This window comes from Amblyraja radiata, chromosome 29, assembly GCF_010909765.2.
Source record: "Amblyraja radiata isolate CabotCenter1 chromosome 29, sAmbRad1.1.pri, whole genome shotgun sequence".
Lineage (NCBI taxonomy): Eukaryota > Metazoa > Chordata > Chondrichthyes > Rajiformes > Rajidae > Amblyraja > Amblyraja radiata.
In genome coordinates this window covers 25,761,075-25,787,411 of record NC_045984.1, presented here as the reverse complement: position 1 = coordinate 25,787,411, position 26,337 = coordinate 25,761,075, and the positions used below count along the sequence as shown (strand labels likewise).

General features: G+C 40.3%; 1 protein-coding gene across 2 annotated transcripts in view; it reads right to left on the bottom strand.

The window, feature by feature from the left end:
• Nucleotides 1-11,645: 11,645 nt before the first annotated feature.
• sgta (small glutamine rich tetratricopeptide repeat co-chaperone alpha) overlaps nt 11,646-26,337 on the bottom strand; it is a 31,963-nt gene continuing 17,271 nt past the window's right edge. Inside the window, exons 5-12 of one of the 2 annotated variants that reach the window (XM_033046952.1) lie at nt 26,038-26,137; nt 22,657-22,761; nt 20,753-20,891; nt 17,675-17,737; nt 17,218-17,255; nt 16,847-16,945; nt 13,988-14,110; nt 11,646-12,989 (exon numbers count right to left, since the gene is read on the bottom strand). In XM_033046952.1, the coding sequence (XP_032902843.1) occupies nt 13,999-14,110; nt 16,847-16,945; nt 17,218-17,255; nt 17,675-17,737; nt 20,753-20,891; nt 22,657-22,761; nt 26,038-26,137 (656 nt within the window). In that variant the 3' untranslated portion in view covers nt 11,646-12,989; nt 13,988-13,998. Of the gene's footprint in view, nt 12,990-13,987; nt 14,111-16,846; nt 16,946-17,217; nt 17,256-17,674; nt 17,738-20,752; nt 20,892-22,656; nt 22,762-26,037; nt 26,138-26,337 lie in introns of those variants that run through there. The other variant, XM_033046953.1, reaches the window with a different exon arrangement.

The following is a 26,337-nucleotide window of genomic DNA, read 5'->3' as shown; positions in this document are numbered from 1 at the left end:
GACCACCATGCACATGATAAACCAGGCTCGGGCCGACAGGGAATATTATTGAAGGAGTTCTACCTACTTGGATATTGGGTGGGGTGGGGGGGCATACAGTGCCCTCCATAATGTTTGGGACAAAGACCCATCATTTATTTATTTGCCTCTTTACTCCACAATTTGAGATTTTTAATAGGAAAAAAAATAACGTGGTTAAAGTGCACATTGTCAGATTTTAATAAAGGCAATTTTTAGACATATTGGTTTCACCATGTAGAAATGACAGCTGTGTTTATAGGGAAGTTGCAGAGCCGTTGAGGTCACGACCCGTACTGTTGCCACGCAACGCCTTCTGGAGTACACGATGTGGGCCCGTCTTCTGTCCCAGCATCCGCACGGGTGGTCGGGGTGCCGGTGCAGAATGGTGAGTGACTTTGGGTGGGCGGATGGACCAGACTGTCCCCAACTCTGCTGCAGCTGACGGGGACGTTACCGGGTTTTCGTCCCCGTGTGTCCGCTGCCCGGAGCCGCAGCCCCGCTCCACCCAGCCCCATGTGTGGGCGCTGCTGACTCACAGCCCGTGACAGTGCGGCCCACAGGGGGAGACGGGGCGGCCGTGGCCGGACAGTGCTGACCCCGGGGATAGTGGGGCTGTCCCGAGCGATGCGCTCCTACGGCCGCTTACACCTTGGTGCTTGGTACTAGAGCATTTGGTTCAGAGCGCTCCGTCACCCTCCACAATTATTTACAGCGCAAAAATTGGCCATTTCAGCATTTTTAACAGGTAAGAAACTACGCGTTTCGTGAATTACTAGTGTATGCGGGAAGCTGCCATGTCCTCCAGAATGATTGAGCTGCTCCGCGTGTCACGCCCTTTGACCCAATGACCTTACGTGCAACCGCCCTATACATAGTTCATTTCAGGGCACCATAATGTTTGAGACCCAGCAATGCCATGTAAATTAAAGTAGTCATGTTTAGTATTTTGTTGCACATCCTTTGCTTGAAGTCTGTGATTCATGGACATCACCAGTTCCTGGGTTTCTTCTCTGATTATGCTCTGCCAGGCCTGTATTGCAGCAATCTTTATCTTATGCTTGGTTTGGGGTCTAGTCCCCTTCAGTTTTCTCTTCAGCATATAAAAGGCATGCTCACTTGGGTTCAGATTGGGTGATTGACTTGGCCACTCAAGAAATTACCATTTTGTAGCTTTGCAAAACTCCTTTGTTACGTTAGCAGTATGTTTGGGATCAATGTCTTGCTATAGAATGAACCGCCTGCCAATGAGTTTTGAGGCATTTGTTTGAACTTGAGCAGATAGGATGTGTCTATACACTTCAGAATTCATTATGCTACTACCATCAGCAGTTGTATCATCAATGAAGATAAGTGAGCCAGTACCTTCAGCAGCCCTACATGCCCAGGTCATAACACCCCCACCACCATGTTTCACATGCTTTGGATCTTGAGCAGTTCCTTCTCCTCCATACTTTGCTCTTGCCATCACTCTGATACTTCGTCTCATCTGTCCACAAGGCCTTTTTCCAGAACTGTGGTTACTCTTTTAAGTACTTCTTGGCAAACTAACCTGGTCATCCTATTTTTGCAGCTAACCAGTGGTTTGCATCTTGCAGTGTAGCCTCTGTACTTCTGTTCATGAAGTCTTCTGCGGACAGTGGTCATTGACAAATCTACATCTGACTCCTGAAGCGTGTTTTTGATCTGTCAGACGACAGGTGTTTGGGGATTTTTCATTATTATAGAGAGAATTCTTCTTTCATTAGCTGTGGAGGTCTTCCTTGGCCTGCCAGTCCCTTTGCGATTAGTAAGCTCACCAGTGCTCTTGTTCTTCTTAATACTGTTCCATACAGTTGATTTTGGTAAGCTGAATGTTTAGTTGATGTCTCTAACAGTTTTACTGTTATTTCTCAGTCTCATAATGGCTTCTTTGACTTTCCTTGGCAAACTTTGGTCCTCATGTTGATAAACAGCAATAAAAGTTTCCAAAGGTGATGGGAAGACTGGAGGAAAGACTTGGTGCTGAGAGCTCTCTTATACCTGCATTAAGGAGGCAATTAAACATACCCGAGCAATTACAAATGCCTGTGAAGTCATGCGTCCCAAACATTATGGTGCCCTGAAATGGGGGGCTATGTATAAATACTGCTGTAATTTCTATGTGGTGAAACCAAAATGTATAAAAATGGCCTTTAATAAAATCTGACAAAGTGCACTTTAACCACATGTGATTTTTCAATTACAAATCTCAAATTGTGGAGTACAGAGGCAAATAATATGATGGGTCTTTGTCCCAAACATTATGGAGAGCACTGTAAATTATTTTACCTGACAGTTATTTGTCTGTTGTCATAGTCATGTAGTTCGGTTTATTGTCATGTTTACCGAGGTACAGTGAAAAGCTATTGTTGCGTGTTATCCTTGATTACATTACATTATTATAAGACTATACATGAATACAATCTAATCATCCACAGTGCAAACATACATGATTAAGGGTATAACGTTTATTGCAAGATAAACCCCTGTAAAGTCCGATTAAAGATAGTCCAAGGGTATCCAATTAGTTAGATAGTAGCCACGGACCACTCTCCAGTTGTTGGTAGGGTAATTTAGTTGTCTGATAACTGGGAAGAAACTGTCCCCAATCACATTTCTTGCTAAGGCAACGTGAAGTGTAAATAGAACCAATGCAATTCATCTTCCTTTAAAAGGCGTACATATCTATATAAGCACCTTTCAGAATATCCAAGAGTGTTTTGTAGCTATTGAAGTATTTTTTGAAATGTAGTTCATCTTTTACTTTGGCATTGCGTGTTTCTGCAAACGATAATTATGAGACAAATATTTTCACTTAGAAGTTAAAATTTCTCCTCTCCTCTTCCCCCAAATAGCATCATTTGATTTATTAATCCCACACCAGAAAGCCACACAGGACTTAATGTCTCAACTGAAAGATGTATTGGTAACTTAGGAGAAACGGATAAGTAGTCAATTCTGGTTGGACACGTCATTAGATGTTTAATAATGTGACATTTTCTGATTGGAAGCAATGTAATCATTAAGTTGAGAATCCAACTACTTTAAATTCATGTAAATGTACATTAAGTTGGACTTGATAATTTATAAATTTAAAGTATGATTTCGACAACAAACCTTTGGAATTGTGTAATACAGAAATGGTACAGGAAAAAGGGCAAAACTGAGGGCAAATCACTTGCATCCACTGGCAACTTTGCAGGTGAATACATAGAAATACTTGGTTTAACCCAAACAAATAAGATTGTGTATGTGTTTACAATGCTTATAATAAAGCATTTTGAGTGTGGTAGCATTATGAAATAACTACACCACAGAAACAGCAAATTTCCAGCATGGGCCCATGCTGCTGTTTATGCATCATACAAATTCCTCTCACACTTTTTCATCTCACCCCTTAACACAGATGTAATTTTATGATTCTTTCTCTTTTGTGCTTATCTCATATCCTTTTAACCTCCTCCATAACGTCCTACCCGGATTTCACCATTAATTCAACTCAATGTGGAAAATTACCATAGTCCTTTTCACAAAAACAAACAACATTTGGTAAATTATCAACTAATCAGTTTACTCCCATTCACTGTAAAATGATAAAGGATGTCATCAACAGTGCTACCAAGCGGCACCCACCCATCACTAACCGTCTCACTGACACCAAGTTTTGTTTTGAGGACAAACTAATCCACAGAGCAGCTAAAGTTTAGAGGTGTGAGTTAGTTTTAGTTTATTGTCACCTGTACCGAGGTACAGTGAAAAACTTTTTGTTGCGTACTAACCAGTCAGCAGAAAGACAATACATGATTACAATCGATCGATTTACAGTGTATACTCAGTGTACAAGGAAATAAATGCAAGGTAACGCTAGCAAGTGTGATTATGAATAGTCTTAATAGTCTTAAGAATAGTCCAAGGATCATCAAAGAGGTAGATAGCAGTTCAGCACTGATCTCTGGTTGTGGTAGGATGATTCAGTTGCCTGATAACAGCTGGGACAGTCTTTGACAAGGTAGCATTCGACAGAATGTGGTATCAAAGAACTCGGGTAAAACTGATGTTATTGAGCTGGAAAGAGTGCAGATATGTGGAGGTGTTGCCAGGCTTGAGTTAGAGTTTAACTAGTTCCACAGCGGCCTCTTTCCGGAGATCGACCTTGGGAGTTCCAACTGCGGGAAGCCTACGGCCTTTAACATCGTGGAGCTCGTGGTCCCTGGTTAGAGACCGGTTTCGGGAGCTCCAAGCCGCAGGAGCTTCGATTGCCCCGACTGTGGATGGTTCATCTCCCCCGACCGCGGGAGAAAAAGGAGGAAAGATGTGACTTTATTGCCTTCTATCAGTGAGGAATGTGGGGTTGTCGCTGTGATTAATGTTTATGTTAAATGTTAATGTGGTTGTGTGTTTTGTTGCTCTTTTGGTATGACTGTACGGCAAATCAAAATCCTCATATGATTTACATACTTGTTTTGTTTTCATACTTGTCTAGTTCAAGTTCAAATGTATTTGTTAATAAAATCAATTATAATCATCCTGCCTGAAGTAATTTGTTGCCGGACCTGATCTTTTCTTGCCTACAACTCTTTCCCCCCCCCCCCCCCCCCCCCCCAACCTCCTAGTTTTAGTCTAAAGGGTCCCAACCAGAAACGTCACCTATCCTTTTTCTCCAGAGATGCTGCTTGACCCCCTGAGTAAAGTTACTCCAGCACTTTGTGTTGATCTTTGCTGTACACCAGCATCCGCAGTTCTTTGTTTCTACCTTTTATCCTTTGTCTGTACACTGAACAGCTTAATCAAAATCAGGTATGGTCTCTGACTGGATAACACGCAACAAAAGCTTTTCACTATCTCAGTACATGTGACAAATATACCACCGGGATCGACGCTCCAAACGACGCAGAAGGTTTCGACCAGACTCACCCGGGGTCAGATCACCCGGTGCGGGGGAGCTGAGAATCCCCCCTGATGCAGGAACTTGATCGCCCCGACGCGAGGGCCCAATCGCCGCCGGCTACGGGAGCTCCCCATTTCTCTGAATGAATGCAGCTTCAGTAATATTGACAAAGCTAAACATCATCCAGGATAAAATGGTCTGCTTGAATTAATAAAACATGAATTGAGTATTAATCGGAGCAACATTTAATAGTCAATACAATTAAGCAGTCTACTCATCCAAAGTCTGAAGGTGCTGGATTATTGGAGTTTTACTGTAATGTACTACAGCTGCATATAAATTTCAAGCTAGGTTATAAGTACTCAAACCTATTGGAGTGAGATTTCAACCTACAATTTCTGAATTGGAGGAGGATAAAGTGCTACTGTTGATTTGACAATCACAAAGATATTGACAATAATTTTGAAAATGCTCAGCGGGTAAGGCAGCATTTGCAGAAAGAGCAACAGAATGTTTAATGCGGGAGACCCTGAGTTTACAATGGTGGACACATTTTAATAAACAGTCTCTAAACAAATCCTGAATGTTGTGCAGTTGCAGGGGCTGGGAGCTCCCTGTCTGCAGCCTATGTAAATAAAATTAAACAATTTCGCACCAAAAAGAAGAGAGCGAGGAATGACTTGACAGACCATTAATATTAAGACTTTGTTATGGTAAATGTGGAAATATTTCGACATGTGCGTAAAACCAAAATTAGGGCCTATAACTCAAAGCCATCAATAAATCTAAACGGAAATTCAGGAGAAACATTTTCTTACGAGTGTGAAAATGTGGAAATCGCTCCCATGGGAGGATGCCGTTAATGGGAAGCTGTTTTTTGTACACATGGGAGAAATGAACAGAAGGCAAAACTAAAGTGTGTGAATCCCGAATGGAACCTAAATTATACGATATCAGTAAAATCACAACCCATTTGAGAAACAACTAAAAATATAGTTTGTAATGCACTCAAACTATTTGAAAATGTTTTTGCAATGTGAAGTCAGCCAACTAATAGCACCACCCTGTGGTTACAAAATAATGTGCTTTCAATATTAAGTTAGACTGGTGGAAGGATGCAAGGAAATAAAGCTAAAGATCCAGTAATTCAAAAGTCAGTTCACACTTGGACAAATCATGACAGTTGGGTTAAAAAAATTTCAATCCTTCATTGCGCTACAACTCCCTATCTGTAACATTCTTTGGCCTTTCTCCTTGGAGCTGTATGTGTGAGCTCTTTATTCCCTTTGCTGGCAATGCCAGTAATTCTCATACCAGAGCTTAGGAGGTCCCTAAACCTCTTAACCCCAAGTCTTTTTTGCCCAATCTCCTTCTATATAACACACCTTAAAATACACACCTCTAACCAAAACTCCAGTAATATCTCCTAGGTAACTGTGAGTCACATTAACACTCATAGGAATATTTTACTGTTGCACATGCTGCCCAAAAAGTTGTGTCAGGATGAACTACCTGAAGGACAAAGAAAGAAAATGTTTTAACCTGTCTAAAGAACATCATCCCTTTCCCAGTTCCCCCATCTTTGCCACATTTGTTCTCGATGAAGGTTTCCACTCTTTCTTCATATCATCATACATCTATACAGCACAGAAACAGGCCCTTCAGCCCTGCAGGTCAAGTTTGCATAATGGGCAAGTCCATTTTGCATGCATTTGGCTCACAGCCCTCCAAAACCTTCCTATCTATATATCTGTCTAAATGTATTTTAACAGATGTAGTTGTTTCTGCTTTAGAGATACAGCATGGAACAGGGCCTCCGACTCACTGAGTCCGTGGCAACCAGCAATCACCCTGTACACTAGCATTGTCCTATACACTAGGGACAATTTACAATTTTACCAAAGCCAAATTAATCTACAAACCTCTGCGTCTTTGGTGTGAGAGCAAACAGGAGCACCTGGAGAAAACCCACATGGTCACAGGAACAACGTACAAACTCCATACAGACAGCACCCATAGTTAGGATGGAACCTGGGTCTCTGGCTATGTAAGGCAACAACTCTACCGTTGCGCCACCCGTTTCTATAGCTTCCTCTGGCAGCTCATTCCAGACATAAGATGTAGACGGCCCTGAGTAAAGTCGCCTGCCTCAAGGTCCCTCAAATCTCTCCCCTTTCACCTTTAGCCTATGCTCTCTAGAAGAAAAGTCCCAGCCTATCCCTATAACTCAAACCTGCAAGAAACATGGCAAACACTCTCCAGTAGTTGTGGATGGAGCCCTCACCTGCGTCTCTTCAGTTTTTTGCAGTTCTGCTCTCCCCCCCCCCCCAGAAAATCGTGGCGAAGTTCCCCTGGCCCTTAACTCTTACCCCACAGCCAAACCGTTCCCCAACATTTCCGCTAACTTCAACGCGATCTCACCACCATGACACATCTTCCCCTCCCTCACCCCTTTTTACTTTCTACAAACCTCTCTCCATAACTCCATGGTTCTCTCATCTCTCCTGTTAATGAGCCAGGCTGGTTTTATGACCACTGGTTTCATTATTACTTTAATTGTGAGATCTCAATTCATCACTTTACATCTATAACCTAGGTCTGATCTGGAAATATTAACAATCCTACTGTCTCACACTCATCTATTTTGCTCTCCACAGCATTTTTGAATTGTATTACTATGGGAACGGTTGTTCAACTTTCAAAGGATCTTACTGCTGCAAGAAACATTCCATTTTCAAATACAGATGTAATACATACTAAAATATAGTCAGCCAAACATTTCCTCTTACAAATGTTTTAATTCCTGTATGCGCAATTATGTATTTTTGAATGGCAACATATTCCTTTATTAGGTTTGCACTTTCATGCAGGAATCAAAGTTCTTCATTTATTAGAGCAATACACTAATTTTGACTTCAATTAAAAAGTAATTACATTAAAGTGCAAAACCAGCAGAGTCAAAGTAGAAAATCAGGGCACTGTTAAAAATAAATGTTCTTTAACCAAATTGAAAGGTTGTCAATAACTAATCTGCAAAATGTATAGAGCATTTGGGAATATCAGATGTCCCACATCAGGGATAGTGGCTTTACTTTCAACTTTACTACTTAACCTGTTGCATGTGTTTACATTTTATTGCAAGCTGTTCATCAATTATCTGTAATGCCAAAAGAATGCACTTTAAACATTGAAACCATCCCTAAACCATGCTCACCTTTTGGTGACCAGGGCAGGTCTGCACATATGTAAATTGTGCTTTGTACATCAAAGTAATTCATATATAAATAAAATTAGTGATCCAGTATTAACTTTAGGGATCACCACTGTGTACCTTTTCCACTTTAAAGAAAACATTCAACATCTTTCTTTTCATTTAGCCAATTTTCTATCCATGCTGTCGGTGAAAGTTTTATGACACTGGCGTTAATCTTGATAATCCTTTCTTTCTGTCTCAATAATCAAATCCATTGACCAATGTAACACTAATTAAATCACCTCGCAAAATAAAGGAAATAGATGCCATTCTTGCACTATACCCATATTAATTTACACAGACCAAAGCACTGTACATATAATTTTTATGGTTGAATCTGGAAACATCGTTGAGGTGATGCATTATTTATATCAAAAATTGAACGGAGCTTTCCTGAAGAGGTCTGACTGAAGCTCTGAACCACAACCGACTTACACACTTGAAATCTAATCTCCTCACTGCTTTCACTCTGGGAAATAAGAGTGGACAATAATAATATACATGTATAAAAGAATCAGCCAGAATTCTTGTTTCTGACTTAGTGATGTTTGTGGTAAAGTTTATAGATTTTTACCACAGCAAAATACAATTGAGCTTTGAAAATGTTAAGCGTGTGTTACTATAATGTGCCGTGAATGCATGGTCTTCTAAATTGCATCTCGGTTCTTAACACATTTTGAAATGTGTTGAACTTGAGGGGAAAATGAGCAAGATTATTCATTTGTCATTTTGGGCCAAGATTCAAAGCTATGCATGAAACAAAAGGGTAACTCTTTCGACACACAAACACAACACACAGAGTGAACTTCTGTATAGAACTTTATCTGTTATTGTACACAACAAGATCCTGACCGGTGACGGTTTGGTAGTACTGGATTTTTGTGTCGATTAAATGAACAATGCGCTCCTAAACTTTTTTATTTAAATAATAAAATGTACAAAGATCCTGCACTTCAAATGTATTAAAAATGTTAAATTAGCACTCTATTCTGGGGGCAGCAGTATATCATTGGCAAAGTACTGATTTTCATTATTATAAATGGGAGGACTACCAACTATCCAGCTTAAGCCTTGCTTAAATATTCACTGTAGTATGGCTAATAACTACTCATCATATCACGTATGAGAGTACTTGACAAGTCAGTTTGTGCTGAATCATTTGCAAGTGCTAGGAATAACTTTTTTGTAAAAAGAGCATACAACTTTTGCAATTTATTTCTTTAAACATTTCAAATCAAAAGGGGGGGGCGCCTGACAATCAAAAACTCAATCCGAGTAACCGATGACATTTCAGAAGAAGGCTGAAAAGCAGGACCTCCTGGGTGGTTATCTCCAGGGTGCTTCCAGTTCTTCATGCTGGTGAGGGCAAGAACAGGGAGATAGGGGATCTGAATGTGTGGCTGAGAAGCTGGTGCAGGAAGCAGGGATTTAGATTCTTAGACCACAGGGATCTGTTTTGGGGTAAGGGTGAATTGTACAAAAGGGACAGGTTGCACCTTAACAGGCGGGGGACCAGCATTCTAGCAGGCAGGTTTGCCATTGCTACGCAGGTGGGTTTAAACTAAATAGTGGTTTGGGGGGGGGGGGGGGGGGGGGCGACAAATTGGAAATATAAGGATGGAGTTAAAGGGAAAGAAAATATAGGAAAAGTTAAGAAAGACACCAGAATTAACAGGGCAGAAAACTCATGAAGGGATAGGAGAGTATGGCCAAGTGAAATAGGAATCAATGTGAAAGGCGAGGTGAGTAATGGATTAAAAGTATTATATATGAATGTACAAAGAATATGAAATAAAGTGGATGAGCTTGAGGCTCAGTTAGAAATTGGCAAGTATGATGTTGCGGGAATTACAGAGACATGGCTGCAAGAGGACCAGGACTGGGAACAGAATATTCAGGGGTGTATGTCCTATCGAAAAGACAAACAGGTGGGCAGAGGGGGTGGGGTAGCTCTGTTGGTAAGGAATGAAATTCAGTCCCTTGTGAGGGGTGACATAGAATCAGGAGATGTAGAGTCAGTATGGATAGAATTGAGGAATTTTAAGGGTAAAAGACCCAAATGGCTGTTATCTACAGGCCCCCAAACAGTAGCCTGGATATAGGGTGCGTTGAATCAAGAGTTAAAATTGGCATGTCGCAAAGGTAATGCTACGGTGGTTATGGGACACTTCAACATGCAGGTGAACTGGGAAAATCAGGGTGGTACTGGACCCGAAGAAAGGGAGTTTGTGGAGCGCCTCTGGATTCTTCGAGCAGCTTGTGCTGGAGCCTACCATGGAGAAGGCAGTTCTGGATTTTGTTGTTAAATGAACCAGATTTGATAAAGGGAACACGGGGTGAAGGAGCTATTAGGAGGTAGTGATCAAAATATAAGTTTTAATCTACAATTTGAGAGGGAGAAGGGAATATCAGAAGTGTCAGTATTACAGTTGAGTAAAGGGGAGTAAGAGGCGACCGTGGCTGACAAGGGAAGTCAAGGACAGTATAAAAATAAAAGAGAAGTATAATGCAAAGATGAGCAGGAAGCCAGAGGATTGGGAAACTTAAAGAGCAACAGAAGATAACTAAAAAGGCAATACGGAGAGAAAAGATGAGGTACGAAGGTATGCTAGCCAAGAAAATCAAGGAGAATAGTAAAAGCTTCATTAGGTGTGTGAAGAGGAAAAAATTAGTTAAGAATTTATTATGGGAACACGGAAATGGCAGACGAGTTGAGCAGGTATTTTGGATCTGTCTTCACTAGGGAAGACACCAAAAATCTCCCATGTGTACTAGTGGCCAGAGGACCTAGGGTGACAGAGCAACTGAAGGAAATTCACATTAGGCAGGAAATGGTGTTGGCTAGACTGATGGGACTGAAGGCTGATAAATCCCCAGGGCCTGAGGGTCTGCATCCCAGGGTACTTAAAGAAGTGGCTCTAGAAATCATGGACGCATTGGTGATCATTTTCCATTCTTCTATAGATTCAGGATCAGTTCCTGTGGATTGGAGGGTAGCTGATGTTATCCCACTTTTTAAGAAAGGAGGGAGAGAGAAAATAGGGAATTATAGACCTGTTAGCCTGACATCGGTGGTGGGGAAGATGCTGGAGTCAATTATAGAACTGTGAGGAGGATGCTATGAGGATGCAGGGTGACTTGGACAGGTTGGCTGAGTGTGCAGATGCAGTTTAATGTGGATAAATGTGAGATTATCCACTCTGGATGCTTTCAAGAGAAAGTTAGATAGAGCTCTTAAAGATAGTGGAGCCAAGGGATATGGGGAGAAGGCAGGAACGGGGTACTGATTGTGGATGATCAGCCATGATCACAGTGAATGGCGGTGCTGGCTCGAAGGGCCGAATGGCCTACTCCTGCACCTATTGTCTATTGGTGTACTTTGGCATGGAACCGATATCGATTTGCAAGGAGGAGGGTACCTCACAAATCGAGTTATGGCAATGTATTTATTTCTTTTCAATTTTCATGGCATGCAATTCCAGGATTTTTTGTTAAATCTGAATTTTGTGAATTACATTCTGCAATGCACAAATTGGTGTCTGAAAGCATTCAATTCATACAGGAATTTATCGGCTAGTTCGGTTGGATTCAGTCCACAAAATGGCAAAATTGTCGTCTTATTCACACTACAAAGGCTGAATTTTGTGTCGCCTTATCCACATTACAAAGGCTTAATTTATGAGCACAAACAGGACATCAAAACACGTACATTAATAGTGATTGTAGCTTTAAAAATAAATGATTCCATAAAGGTATTGTAAAGGAATTAAGGGAAATGTTCAAATAATAGAAGAGGACCTTCATTTGTTTTATCCTTTTTACAAACAGGTTATGAACAATGGCTATCCAAGAAACAGTGCACATGACATTGTTCACAATATGAGGTTTGTTTAGCCCTGGGAACAACAGTTGTAGTCGAAAGTGGTTGAGATTACAGAACTGGGGCCTCCGGCCACTGCCCATCCCCATTTCTCCTCCACAATCCCCACGCCATTTGAATTATAACAAAATTAATAACTTGTTACCTTTTTGTTGCATGTACTCAGGGCCAGACTGTAAAATTATTTTCTAAATTTATCAACTACAGAAAGGAAGTTAATCTCAGTTCTGTCAAGCTGGTGATGTTAGTGATTTTGCAAACAATTGTCACAGGACCAACTTACGGTTCATGTCCATTTCTTGGTTTAAAAAGCTAATCACAAATCCATGTGACAGTTTCAGACAATCCTATGCACCATAAACGAAAAACTACATGAATGAAAAGCATGATGTTAATCATTCCAGATACTGTATTAGTTAAACACCACTTCTGCTGGTCTATTCTTCTGAAATGCTGATAAATATTTCAGGCAACAAAAAAAAAAATAAGCTTTGCAAGTTAAACAGTACCAAATTATCAACAAAAATGCCACTATTGAGAGAAGGTGAGGTATAAAAATCACTGCTCTTCGTTGTGTAGATATTTTTTTTCCAAAGAGCCAAAGGAATCTTGCAGGATGGCAGATGACCTGAAGTGATAGTGCAGCTGTGACATTCCTCTGTGACAATTCTGATTAAAAAAACTTGAGAATCACAGAAAGCTCAATACATGAATTCCACAAAAAGTTGATGAGATGTTTTTGCAAGCCCGAAAGCCCAGTTTTGTTTTAATTTCTCATTTACAAGTTGTTGGCTCTTCGCCCTGAGTATCCACCTGAACATGCAAGTGACAGTAGAAATCATTACTTTGAGTTCCTGATGGCAAAGACAACCTCAACTTGCAGAAGAACTAGTGGTAGTGGTGGTAAGGGATGGACTGGACCATAGCTCCTGCAACATTAAAAACATCCAAAGATAAAATATAAGCAATCTAGATCAAACAAATTCAATTTAATAGAAACTTTGCAACAGAGCTAAAAACAAAATGCTGGAAAAACTCAGGCAGCATCTGTGGTGGGAAATGATCAGATGATGTTTCGGGTTGGAAACCTTCAAACTGATGGAGTAGAGTGGTGAAAGGAGTGAAATGCAAAGCTGGGGAAGGAGGGCTATGGGTGGAAGGGGACAGGGGAGAGGACAAAGGGAGGGATAAAGGGGAAATAGGGAACTTGAAATTGAGAGAAGAGAGATGAGCGGAAGGAAGAGTGGAAAGGAACAAGGTGACGGAGATAGTGCAATTGATGCAGTTCTAATGGCATTAGGCTCCTGCAAGAGGCATAAAAGTTGTTCACATGCAAGACTAGAGTAGATAAAGCCACGTAGGGTGTTACTACAATGCCCAATGTGCATTTGTTCTAGCTGAGGGATGGTGTGCTGTTTGGGTTAGAGGCACTGGATATCAATCAGGATCAAGATAGATGAACAGATAACAGATATCTTAATGTCATCCTTAGCACGACTAGCTGGATCAGAATAGATATGGGAATCAAAACTAGAACACAATCATAAAAAGCAAAATACTGGAAATGCAAAGGCAACCTGGTATCAGGGAACCTCAAAATTCCCAATTTGCGAAATCTGACTCTCCTATTGGTTTTTTGAACATGTCACCAACAGCTTCAGATGGCAGATTTAAGAAGCTTCTGTCTTAATTTGGCTTGTCTCATTTTAAGATTATTCTTCTGGAATAGATGTAACACCTCTAGTCACTAAATATATTTTTCTTCCTGCAAATCAGAACTTGCTTTACATTCGTGTATTAAAAATAAATAAATAAACAAAGAATATAATTTCTCTGGCATCATAGTCATGAGAGGGAAAAAAACCTCACTGCAAATTTGCTATCATATGTGTATACATCTCCAGCTAGCTGACAAAACAACACTGACCTAGTCTTCTGTTAGGACTGTTCTTCATTGCTGGCACTGGGGGTTCGGCTCCTGATTTGGCTCCGTAACTGTTCAATTAGCTCTGGGTTTTGCTGCTGCATCTGTTGTGCAAACTGCTGTCCTCTGTGTTCAAACAGAAATAAAAATGATTGCATCAGAAATGAATAACATTTGGTATGGATTTTGTGACCATTCAAATACTCAAGAGAACCCAGGCCCCTTTGACTAACCCACTTCCCATTGAGATTTGGTAGCATGGGCAATATCCCCATCAATTTCTGCATGACTTGCAAACACAGTATTGTAATTTGGCATAAGTGTCCCGGAGACAGTAAAAATGAGAACATCTGAACCTACACTATGACATAAGTTGCTCAAATTGGTAATGATGCATAACATCCCAAGGCTCCTAAACATGGTAATGGTAACGGGCCCTAAAACCACAAGGATGGATGTCATCACTGAAATCAAAAGAGAAGCTGATTGGAACATAAAAGATCTCAAGGATGTTCCCTTCACTGGGAGAATCTAAGGGGTCTCCGTTTATAAATATGTATAGCAATGTTACAAAATTTTGAGATTTTAAAAATCAAGTCTGTAATTTATCCCATCAGATAAAGCATAAAAATAAGTTTAATTTGACATCTAATTCACTTTCATATCTCAAGTATTTAAAAAGTTATGGCCATTTTCATACTCGGAAATGAGCATCTTGTTCCCTATTGATTTTCTATGGACATAACAAAAAAGTTGTGATCGTGAACAGTCAAAAGCCCATAACTTTCTTAAAAATTAAGAGAACTGAATGAAATTTTCAGTTATCATAGATTGAAGCATTCTGAAACAAATATAAAATAATCTTACTTGGATGACCTGAAATTAAAGCATATAATTAGTTAGTTACCTAATTGTAGCTAATTTCAGACTTCAATTACTAGATCTCAACATCTATCCATTTCTTAATAAATGATTAACATTTTTAAATAGCCTAAATGTCCAAATAATATTCACAAATAATTCACAATAAAACATGATTTTAAAATCTCATTTACATTAATTTATAGGCCAAATGGAAGGAATTCAGTGTTCAATTGCTGTAAATAAATGCCCATTTAAATCAGCTTTCCAGTGGGTCCCTGTGGAACGCGCTGGTTTAGAACGTTCACATTGCGGTAGATTTGTGCCTCAAATGCCGAGAAAAATACTGCGCGATATAATGGGCCCAAATTGAGCTACTCGCAATATTAAATTTTGTATAAAAGGATCTTTAGAAGCCCTTTTGAATGTAAAAATATACAACCTACCTTCTGCTATTTTCTTTATGAGACTCTGCGGTTGCTGACGGTCGCGGGTTTAAAGATTGATTTTTAAACTACTATAACTATTATTCAAGGCCTTTAAACCTAATAATAGCTTTTGCGACGGGGTCTATCAGCGATTTTTCGTTAATAATTAACTAGGCTGAACATTTTCGATTGGAACAGCTTAGAGAAAATCGCGTTTTAAACCCGCCCCCTCTAAACGGCGCCAAAATCGCGCACAACCTCAGCGGCAGATCTTCAACGACGCTTCAGGTAGGCTTTGCAACATACCTAATATGTAGCCATCAATTTAAAAGGAATGAGGTGATTACTATTTTGTCTTTAGAATTCCTTCTCTCAAAACCTGGTGGTGGAAGCAGGTTTTTGATTATTTTCAGGGAGAGGTTTAAAGATACTTAAGCAAGGGTTGAAAGTTTACCATAGATTGTCAGAAATGTGGAGTTGAGATTAAGATTAGATCAGCCATGATTTTATTAAATGGTTGAGCAGGCTTATGGGGTGAAGGCGTCTACTCCATATGTAATTTTTTCTACAATTAATTACTTTTCAAATTAATGACCCAGAATCTTACAGATGAAAAAAAACTTACATTTATACTGTGTCCTTCAAATCTTTAGACGGGTCCAAAGCACCTCATATTTAATGAAATATTTTAGTTTAGAGATGCAGCGTGAGATAGGACCTTCTGCCCACTGAGTCCACGCCAACCAGCGATCACTCATACACTGGTTGTTATCCCAGCTTGGCATCCTACATCATTTACAGAAGCCAATTAACCTGCAAGTCTTTGGAATGTGGGAGGAAGCTGTAGCACCTGGAAAAAACCCACATGGTCACAGGGGAACCATACAAACCGCGTACGGACAGCGTTATTGTCAGGATCAAACCCAGGTCTCTGGTGCTGTAAAGCACAAAATCTAATTCTACACCACTGTGCCGCCCCATATAATAATAGTGACACTAAAAGTAAGAGAGCATACAGCCAATATTTGTAAAGCAAGTTTCCTAAAATGACAGAGGTTTTATTAGCATTGATTATATAAGTGTCCAGGAGAGGCCCCATATCATTTTCAAATATCATGCCCAGCTGAGGAGGGAAAGGCAAGACAGTTTGTATTTCAGTCCAGCAATTGCTCAGCATGGCACTGTAGTGTCTGCGATGAGGGTGACATCAATTGCTATTGGAGATAGGATTAATTTATTAATGTGATAACTAGGAACAGCAGATGCTGGTTTATACCAAAGATAGATACAAAATACTCAGCAGGTCAGGCATTATCCCTGGAGAACATGGATAGGCGATGTTTCGGGCCGGAAACCTTTGAATCCTCCATAGGGTTCTGACCTGAAATATCGCCCATCCATGTTCTCCATGAACGCTACCCGACCCGCTGACTTATTCAGCGTTTTGCGTCTTTCTTTAGTATTTGGATTTTATTTAAGCCCTGGAATTTAGCAAAAGACTTGACTAGGATCGAGAGATGAGCAAAAACAGTACCAGGAACCAGGGGCGTCATTATGTGCACAGAACACTCACGCTTGGATGAGGCCTGCAATGTCATTAGCTCCTGTCCCAGGTCCTGCTGCACTTGCAGACCCTACAGGCCCATAGGATCCCGACATCATTCCAGACACTCTAAACAATAGACAAAGAGGAAAAAACAAATCATTAACTTAATGTAATAATAATAATAATAAATTTTATTTAATGGGCGCCTTTCAGACATCTCAAGGACACCTTACATAGTAATCGGAATAACATATAATCGGAATATAACAAGTAATAAAGACATCACAGAGACACAAATTAAAAACAGAATTCAATCCAAAAACAGAAAATCAAAAACACAATGTAGAAACCTTGGAATTAAAACAAGAGAAACCAATTAATGAAATATTGGTACTTACAACTGCTGTACTTGTGAATTCTGCATTAGATTAGATGCCTAAAAGGAAATCAGTGAGAAATTATGCCGGTGTATATTTTGTTTCAACACAATTAACTTATTTTGCATTTCTTGAAAAAAAACATTTAAATGCATGTTAAATAATTGCTAAATATGAATTACATGTAAATGTCATGCACAAATAAAGAACTCACTATGAGGCACAACTGTCCTAAATATGAAAATAGCTTTCCAAATAGCCATTGGCAAGAACACCATAAATTCAGTGGTGCCGACAGGTAGCCAGATGACTCGAGAAAGCAATCAGATAGATTGTCCATCTCAACCAACTGGAACACAAATAAAACACTGATCTCTGAACAGTTGTGGGTAAAGTTATTCTCCTATTTGGTTGAATTACATCTCTAGGTAAAGCACAGAGAACATAATCAAAGCAATGAAAAAGCATGCAATATTACCATATTCATGAAGCCCGGATTATTCAGTAAACCTGCCAGATCAAACCCACCAGTGCCTCCTGTCTGGGGAAAGAAGAACAAATGCTCAGGTTTTTTTTGTTAAAGGCCATAATCAAGAAGAAAGCACGTGTACTGCAAGGAATTTAAACTCCACTCAATTGCACGGAGAAACAATCCCTGACTCGCTGAGTGTTTCATAAGTTCATAAGTGATAGGAGTAGAATTAGGCCATTCGGCCCATCGTCTAGTCCACCATTCAATCATGGCTGATCTATCTCTCCCTCCAAACCCCGTTCTCCTGCCTTCACCCCATAACTTCTGACACCTGTACTAATCAAAAACCTATCTCTCTCTGCCTTAAAAATATCCACTGGTGGCCTCCACAGCATGTGGCAAATAATTCCACAGATTCACCACCTTCTGACTAAACTAATTTCTCATCTCCATCCTAAAAGAACGTCCTTTAATTCTGAGGCTATGACCTGTAGTCCTAGACTCTCCCACTAGTGGAAACATCCACTCCACATCCACTCTATCCAAGCCTTTCACTATTCTGTATGTTTCAATTAGGTCCCTCCTCTTCTAAACTCCAACAAGTACAGCCCCAGTGCGAATAAATGCTCATCATAGGTTAACCTACTCATTCCTGGGATCATTTTTGTAAACCTCCTCTGGGCTCTCTCCAGAACCAGCACATCTTTCCACGGATATGGTGCCCAAAATTGCTCACAATATTCCAAATGCGGCCTTACCTGTGCCTTATAGAGACTCAACATTACATCCCTGGTTTTGTATACAAGTCCTCTTGAAATAAATGCTGGCATGTTAAACATTTAGGGAGATTGAGAAGGTAGATGCTGCAAGCAGCTTCCATTCAAGTTCAAGTTCAAATCAAGTTCAACTTTATTTGTGAAATGTAATTTACCAAGCAAAGTTACAATTTAAAAAAATGATATAATACACAACATAACTCAACAGAGACATCCACCACAGCATTCCTCACTGTGGTGGAAAGCAATACAATTCAGACAGTCCTCCTCCTCCATGTTCACCCGTGGTCGGGGCCCTGACCCTCCGTAGCCGCCGCTACGGACGGCCCGATGTTCAAGCCCTCCGGTCAGGATGGTCGGGACGGGTCGAGCACACCATGCGGCCCAGAGCTCCCAGTCGGCCACCTCCTTACCAGAGACCGCGGCTTGCAGATGTTGTAGGCCGTAGTCCGGCGGTCAGAGCTCTTCTCCGGCGACGGATCGCCCGCTCCACGATGAAAGGTCCGCTCCACGCCTGCTGCCAGAAGCTCCACAGACCGAGGCTCCAAGATGTTGTAGGCCGCAGGCCAGCGGTCAGAGCACTTCTACGATGACCCCTGGCAAAGGGGTCCGCGTTGTTAAAGTCCCCGCTGCTGAAGCTCTGGGTCTGCGATGTTAAAGTTCCCCACTGCGTCGCCTCTGAAGCTCTGGGCCCGACTCCGGGAAAGGCCGCACCAAACCAGCTGTGAGGCCGCGAGGAGGTGGGCGAAGAATCAACAAGAAAAAAAATTGCATCTCCGTCGAGGTAGGTGCCTGAAAACGGTTTCCCCCACTTCCCCCCCCACCACCCCCACACAAGACATACAGAGAAATACTAAAAAATTATTTTGGACATACTAAAAAAACAAAAAAAGTCAAAACGACGAACCCGCTGCAGGCGAGGGAGCGGACTCGCAGCGCCACCGGAACGGGAATGCATTGGCTGAATTGTCTTGGGTTGGAGGCACAGTGACAGGATCGGGAACTAGCTATCAAAGGATTACGGTGAGGAGAAATGTCTTTACTCGGGTGCCTGTGCCATTCTGGAATTCTCTGCTGCAGAGATGATGGGTACTCAGATGCTGAGTGTACTCAACACTGGAAAAAAAAAGCTTTTTGGGCATTAAAGAAATGCAAAGGTTAGGGGATAACGTGGGAACTTGGTATAAAGTTAATCTATAAATTTACTGAAGTGATGAGCAGGTTTGAAAGACCACATTGATTAATTCGGTATCTAATTATTATTTTTGTGGGTTTTGAGGTGGGGGGAATGGTAGAAGTATTTTTGCAAATATTTCCAGTGTCTGTGCAGCAGTTTAAAAGCTCTCACAGATAGTATGGCAACAAGAATTTAGATTAAATAAAATCTACCGTTAAATGGTCAACGCAATCAAAGTTACCAAATTTCTAATGACATCCAAAAAATGGAATAGTGCTAAAACTGCTATTTAATCTTTGCCTGCTGAAGCCTGTACTGAAAATAATGACATTCAGCAGGTATCAAAGGAAAGATCATTTAGAACAAATCACCCATGTAAATGCTTAAACTCTAGATGCCTCCCCATGACCGCTTCTCATGACGTGATCTATTACACATTTAAAATACATTATATACTAGAATTAAAGTTCTATCGTATCGTACATGCTGAAAATCTGAAATAAAAAAATTAAAAAATGCTGGAGATATTCATCGGGTCAGACAATGTTTGTGGAGCTTTCAGGTGCTGCTTGACCTGCTGAGTATCTCCAGTATTTTCTATTTTAACCCATATTCCTGTTTCTCATGTACTCAACAAGTTTCACTTACAATCGCAAATCCATCTGTCTCAACGACTGGGTAAGAATAATTAGCTCCCTTTGTGTAAAGAAGGTCTTGTAAAACCATTAATTGAACTAGTAGTTATCATGTATTCATTCCCCCTTGTTAAGGAGTGTGTCAGGTGGAAAAAAAATGTAAACCTGGCTAAAATGAAATTATAACCACATCCAAGTCATCCTAGTTCTCATTAAGAAAGCAGCAATGATACAAATACTTTCAGGAAGAAAACTGTTTTTAAAAAGAGAATAATATTCTTAAACTAAAATAATGTAGAAGAGGAATAATTTACCCCCCAGAACCATTCTTCAATTTCTCTCAAATTCAAATTGCTGAATTTATTATCCAACATTCTAACAAATAAATACCCATGAAATGTTAAAGCAAAGTATCGTTATTAGGTGAACTTTATGACATCTTGCATTGTCACAGAATTAAACTATAATACATGCAAATATTTATTTTAGCACTTACTGGACTTGGCGCATCCTGAATCTTCTGTTCTGCTACAATGAGGTTTGCTTTGTATGATTCATTGTCAGGATCCAGCTCCAGAGCCTTTTTATAGAAATTAACTGCTTCATTGTATTTATTTAGACTAGCCAGGGCCAACCTGAAATAAATTATATCAATTAGCTATTTCTACTCAGAAAAACATTTGGTATCCTTACATTCAGCACAATCTCTCTCTGATAAACATTATAGATGTTAAATGCTACAATTACATTTTGGGCAATCTAAGATGTTACTTCATCAAACCCTGAGCAGCTCGTAGGTAATGGAAAATCTGTGGAGACACAAATGACTTCAGATGTTGGAATCTTGGGCAAAACACAAAGTGCTGGAGGAACCCAGCGGGTCAGGCAGCATCAGTGCAGGGAAATGGACAAAAAACATTTCGGAGATAGACACAGACTGCTGGAGTAACTCAGCGGAACAGGCAGTGTCTCTGGAGAGAAGGAATGGTGCCATTTCAGGTCGAGGCTCTTCTTCAGACTGAGAGTCGTGGAGAGGGAAACTGGAGATATAGATGGGTACAAAGAGAAAGTAAGATGTGAAAATAACAGAGCAAAGCAGACGATGATCAAGGAAATATAGAATGGTTCATTGTTGGCTGAGGGGAAAGTGACAACAAGGCATACAAACAGTAAAATTAATCAGGACAGTGAAACTAGACAGAGAATTAAGGTGGGGGAGGAAAGGAAAATATGGGTTACTTGAAGTTAGAGAAATCAATATTCATACCACTGGCTTGTTAGCAGCCCAAGCGAAATACAAGGTGCTGTTTCTCCAATTTGGAATTCTGACTCACTCGGACAATGGAGGAGGCCCAGGACATAAAGGTCTGAATGGGAATGGGAGTTAAAGTGTTTAGCAACCGGGAGATTGTGTAGACCTAGGTGGACTGAGCGAAGGTGTTCAGCTAAATGATTCTGTGTTTGTCATGAGAATGTAGAATTCCTGTTAATTTTCTTGCCAGTAAGCTTGAAAGGTGAACTCAAGTATGCCTATGATGCTCTCCCACACTTAAATGATCTACTAATATTTAATATTTGGACTGCAGTGAATTTTGCACTTGAGAAATATCTTGTCCAGAATAACCCTTCGTATAAACTTTGACTGAGCAACAAGAAACTGAGGAAAAAGAAGATCCAACGGGATCCTACTACTAACCACATCTTCCCATCTCCACCCCTTTCTCCTTTCCCCAGAGACAGTTTCCTTTCAAACTCATTCTTTCACATCCAAACCACCCCCTCCCCGCGTACTTTCCCCTGCAACCGCAGGAGATGCAAGACCTGTCCCTTTACCTCCCCCCTCGACTCCATCCAAGGACCCAAACAGTCTTTATAGGTGAGGCAGAGGTTCACTTGCACCTCCTCCAACCTCATTTACAGTATCCACTGTTCCAGGTGTCAACTTCTTTACATCAGCGAGACCAAGCGCAGGCTCGGCGATCGTTTCGCTGAACACCTCCGCTCAGTCCGTCTTAACCTACCTGATCTCCTCGTGGCTCAGCACTTCAACTCCCCCTCCCATTCCCAATCTGACCTTTCTGTCCTGGACCTCCATTGTCAGAGTGAGGCCCAGCGCAAATTGGATGAACAGCATCTCATATTTCGCTTGGGTAGTTTACACCCCAGCGGTATGAACATTGACTTCTCTTACTTCAGATAGTCCTTGCTCTCTCTCTCTCTCTCCATCCCCTCCCTTTCCAGTTCTCCCACTAATCTTACTGTCTCCGACTACATTCTATCTTTGTCTTGCCCCTCCCCTGACCCGAAACGTCACCCATCCCTTCTCTCCAGAGATGCTGCCTGACCCGCTGAGTTAATCCAGCATTTTGTATCTACGTGAGGAAAGAAGAGTATAGTCACCCCATTCTGCCATAGGCTTTGCTGTAGCATGGGTCAAATGTTATTGCCTTTTCACAGTCTTCTACTGCTCCAGTGTAGTTTCCTAGTTTACTGTATGCTGCTGCCCTGCAAAAGAACAGAATTGGTATTCAGGTGAAATGCAGTTAATCTTCATGAAGTAAATTTGGAGCAAGGCTTTGTATTCTGCTGTAATAAAGCAAACCAGAGATATCTGTAATGTCTAACGGGTACAATGCGAAATAAAACGATAGAATTTCAGTCATAGCCCAATAATTACTCAACATTCGCAGTTTCAATATTGCTGCCTTTGCAAAATCAACTCAAATGAAAGCCTGGCCTTTATTTCACCAGCTTTCTGTCAAGTTAAGCAACTATCAATTGGTGATGAAAATTTTTCACTTTTCTCAAACTTGGCTAAGGTTTCAATTTGATAGTAGTTTCTTCTCAAATCTGACATTCACAAATTAGAAATGGAAGAGGGAAGAAATGTAATTGCTTCATTATGTCATGTGCCAACTTCTAAAATCATTCAATATCGTTGCTTTAGTGATTCTGTCAGTTGTGGTTGGCCGATGCTGGAGGATGCAAGTTAGGAATTGAGGTTCTTTGTAGACGGGCCAACCACTCAAATGTAGAATTTTTTTTTTAGTTTGTCCAATATTTTATAAAAAGTATTGCACAACAGAAAACCATACCGCCTGCAGCTCCCACCTCAGTACACTAATAGTGCAATTATTCTACTCTAGCCCCAACAGCTTCAAAAAAGCTTTAAGCAACATCCTTGCTAACGTTAACCTTCCCCAAGTAGGCCCAAAGACCAAATGCTGTCCATTTCAAAGTTTTTTTCATAGCGAGATTTTGTTTTTCCATTCAGGGAAACTTTCGTCCAGCTGTAAATCGCTAACAATATGCATACATTTAATGCATTAAAATATTTTCAAATTACTGACACTGCATAGATTTGATTCAGGACCTTCAATATGGGAACAGCAAACCCCTTTCTAAATCTCTATGCATTCCCATGCAGTGATAGGCTTGAATTTGTACATCTCACTCCAGAAGAAACCTTGGCCGCCTTCTGAATGTCAATGGCTTGCTTTCTTTCAAAATTCAACCCATTAGCTGTTGAATTAGTTTCTTGCTTTTCCCTATGTCATTTTTTATACTACCATGATTATAGATGCAGGAATACAATGCGAGAAAGAGGATAATAAATTGTTGTACCTTCAAAATGCCCACATATCCAAAGTACATTACAGCCAATAGTGTACGGAGTCTTTAAACATAGGAAATCTAGCATGTGCTTTTCAGACTGCCAGCTCTCAAAATAAAACAAAGGCCATATTATCTACTTTAATGCTATTAGTTGAATAATAAATATTAGCCAAGGAACACTAAAACATGACATCCCTTCAAAATAATGCCATAGGAACTTTGGCTTCCACCAAGACTGTGTAGTCTTTCCAGGTTAATAAACAATAATTTGAACACAGGAGATATACAGTACCCTCCATAATGTTTGGGACAAAGACCCGTCATTTATTTATTTGCTTCTATACTCCACAATTTGAGATTTGTAATAGAAAGAATCACATGTGGTTAAAGTGCACATTGTCAGATTTTATTTAAAAATATTTTTATACATTTTGGTTTCACCATGTAGAAATTACAGCTGTGTTTATACATAGCCCCCCTATTTCAGGGCACCATAATGTTTGGGACACATGGCTTCACAGGCGTTTGTAATTGCTCAGGTGTGTTTAATTGCCTCCTTAATGCACGTATAAGAGAACTCTCAGAGCCTAGTCTTTCCTCCAGTCTTTCCATCACCTTTGGAAACTTTTATTGCTGTTTTTTAACATGAGTACCAAAGTTATGCCAATGAAAGTCAAAGATACCATTATGAGACTGAGAAACAAAAATAAAACTGTTAGTCACATCCATCAAACCTTAGGCTTACTAAAATCAACTGTTTGGAACATCATTAAGAAGAAAGAGAGCACTGGTGAGCTTACTAATCACAAATGGACTGGCAGGCTAAGGAAGACCTCCACATCTGATGACTGAAGAATTATCTCTATAATAAAGAGAATAACCCAAACACCTGTCCAACAGATCAGAACCACTCTTCAGGAGGTAGGTGTGGATTTGTCAATGACCCCTGTCCGCAGAATACTTCATGAACAGAAATACAGAGGCTATACTGCAAGATGTAAACCACTGGCTAGCCGCAAAAATAGGATGGTCAGGTTACAGTTTGCCAAGAAGTACTTAAAAGAGCAACCACAGTTCTGGAAAAAGGTCTTGTGGACAGATGAGACAAATATTAACTTATATTAGAGTGATGGCAAGAGCAAAGTATGGAGGAGGGAAGGAACTGCCCAAGATCCAAAGCATACCATCTCATCTGTGAGATACGGTGGTGGGGGTGCTATGGCCTGGGCATATATGGCTGCTGAAGGCACTTATCTTCATTGATGATACAACTGCTGATGCTAGTAGCATAATGAATTCTGAAGTGTATAAACACATCCTATCTGATCAAGTTCAAACAAATGCCTCAAACTCATTGGCCGGCGGTTCATTCCACAGCAAGACAATGATCCCAAACATACTGCTAAAGCAACAAAGGAGTTTTTCCAAAGCTAAAAAATGGTCAATTCTTGAGTGGCCAAGTCAATCACCCGATTTGAACCCAATTGAGCATGCCTTTTATATGCTGAAGAGAAAACCAAAGGGCACTAGACCCCCAAACAAGCATAAGCTAAAGATGGCTGCAATACAGGCCTGGCAGAGCATCACCAGAGAAGACACCCAGAAACTGCTGGTGTTCATGAATCGCAGTCTTCAAGCTGTCATTGCATGCACAGGATATGCAACATAATACTAAACATGACTACTTTCATTTACATGACATTGCTGTGTCCCAAACATTACAGTGCCCTGAAATGGGGAGGACTATGTATAATCACTGCTGTAATTTCTACATGGTGAAACCAAAATGTATAAAAAATACCTTTATTAAAATCTGTCAATATGCACTTTAACATGCAAATTTTTTTTCTATTACAAATCTCAAATTGTGGAGTAGAGGCAAATAAATAAACAATGGGTCTTTGTCCCAAACATAATAGAGAGCACTGTAGATCATAACTGCTCAACAGGTAGTCTTCAAGTGGTATCAGAAAGTCAAAAGATCAAAAACAAAATGCTATCTGATACACAAGAGGCCAGTGCTCATTGATACATACACCTCTCACCCCAAGGTTTTCTTCTTACTAAAGATCATAAGCTCATACGAGTGGCTTTCTATATGCGGCACCCACAAATTTGACAGATACAAATGCAACACAAAGTAAACAAAACTACTTCCCATCATACCTGTTGCAAAAATAAACTGCATTGTTAGGATTCAAATCAATAGCTTGCGTGTAGTACTCCACTGCACTCTGATAATTTTCTACTTTCATCTGTTCATTTCCTGAATGATGAAAAGGAAACAAGAATCAATGACATGCAGACAAAGGAAACATACTTTATCTTTAGGCCAACATAAATAATTGTGTAGATTCTAAGTGTTTTAGTATATATGTTCACTCTTTTTTTGTGTTATACCCAACATTAAGTAAATCAAAGATTGGATCTAGAAAATTTCATTTTTAGGATTGTAGCCATATGAAA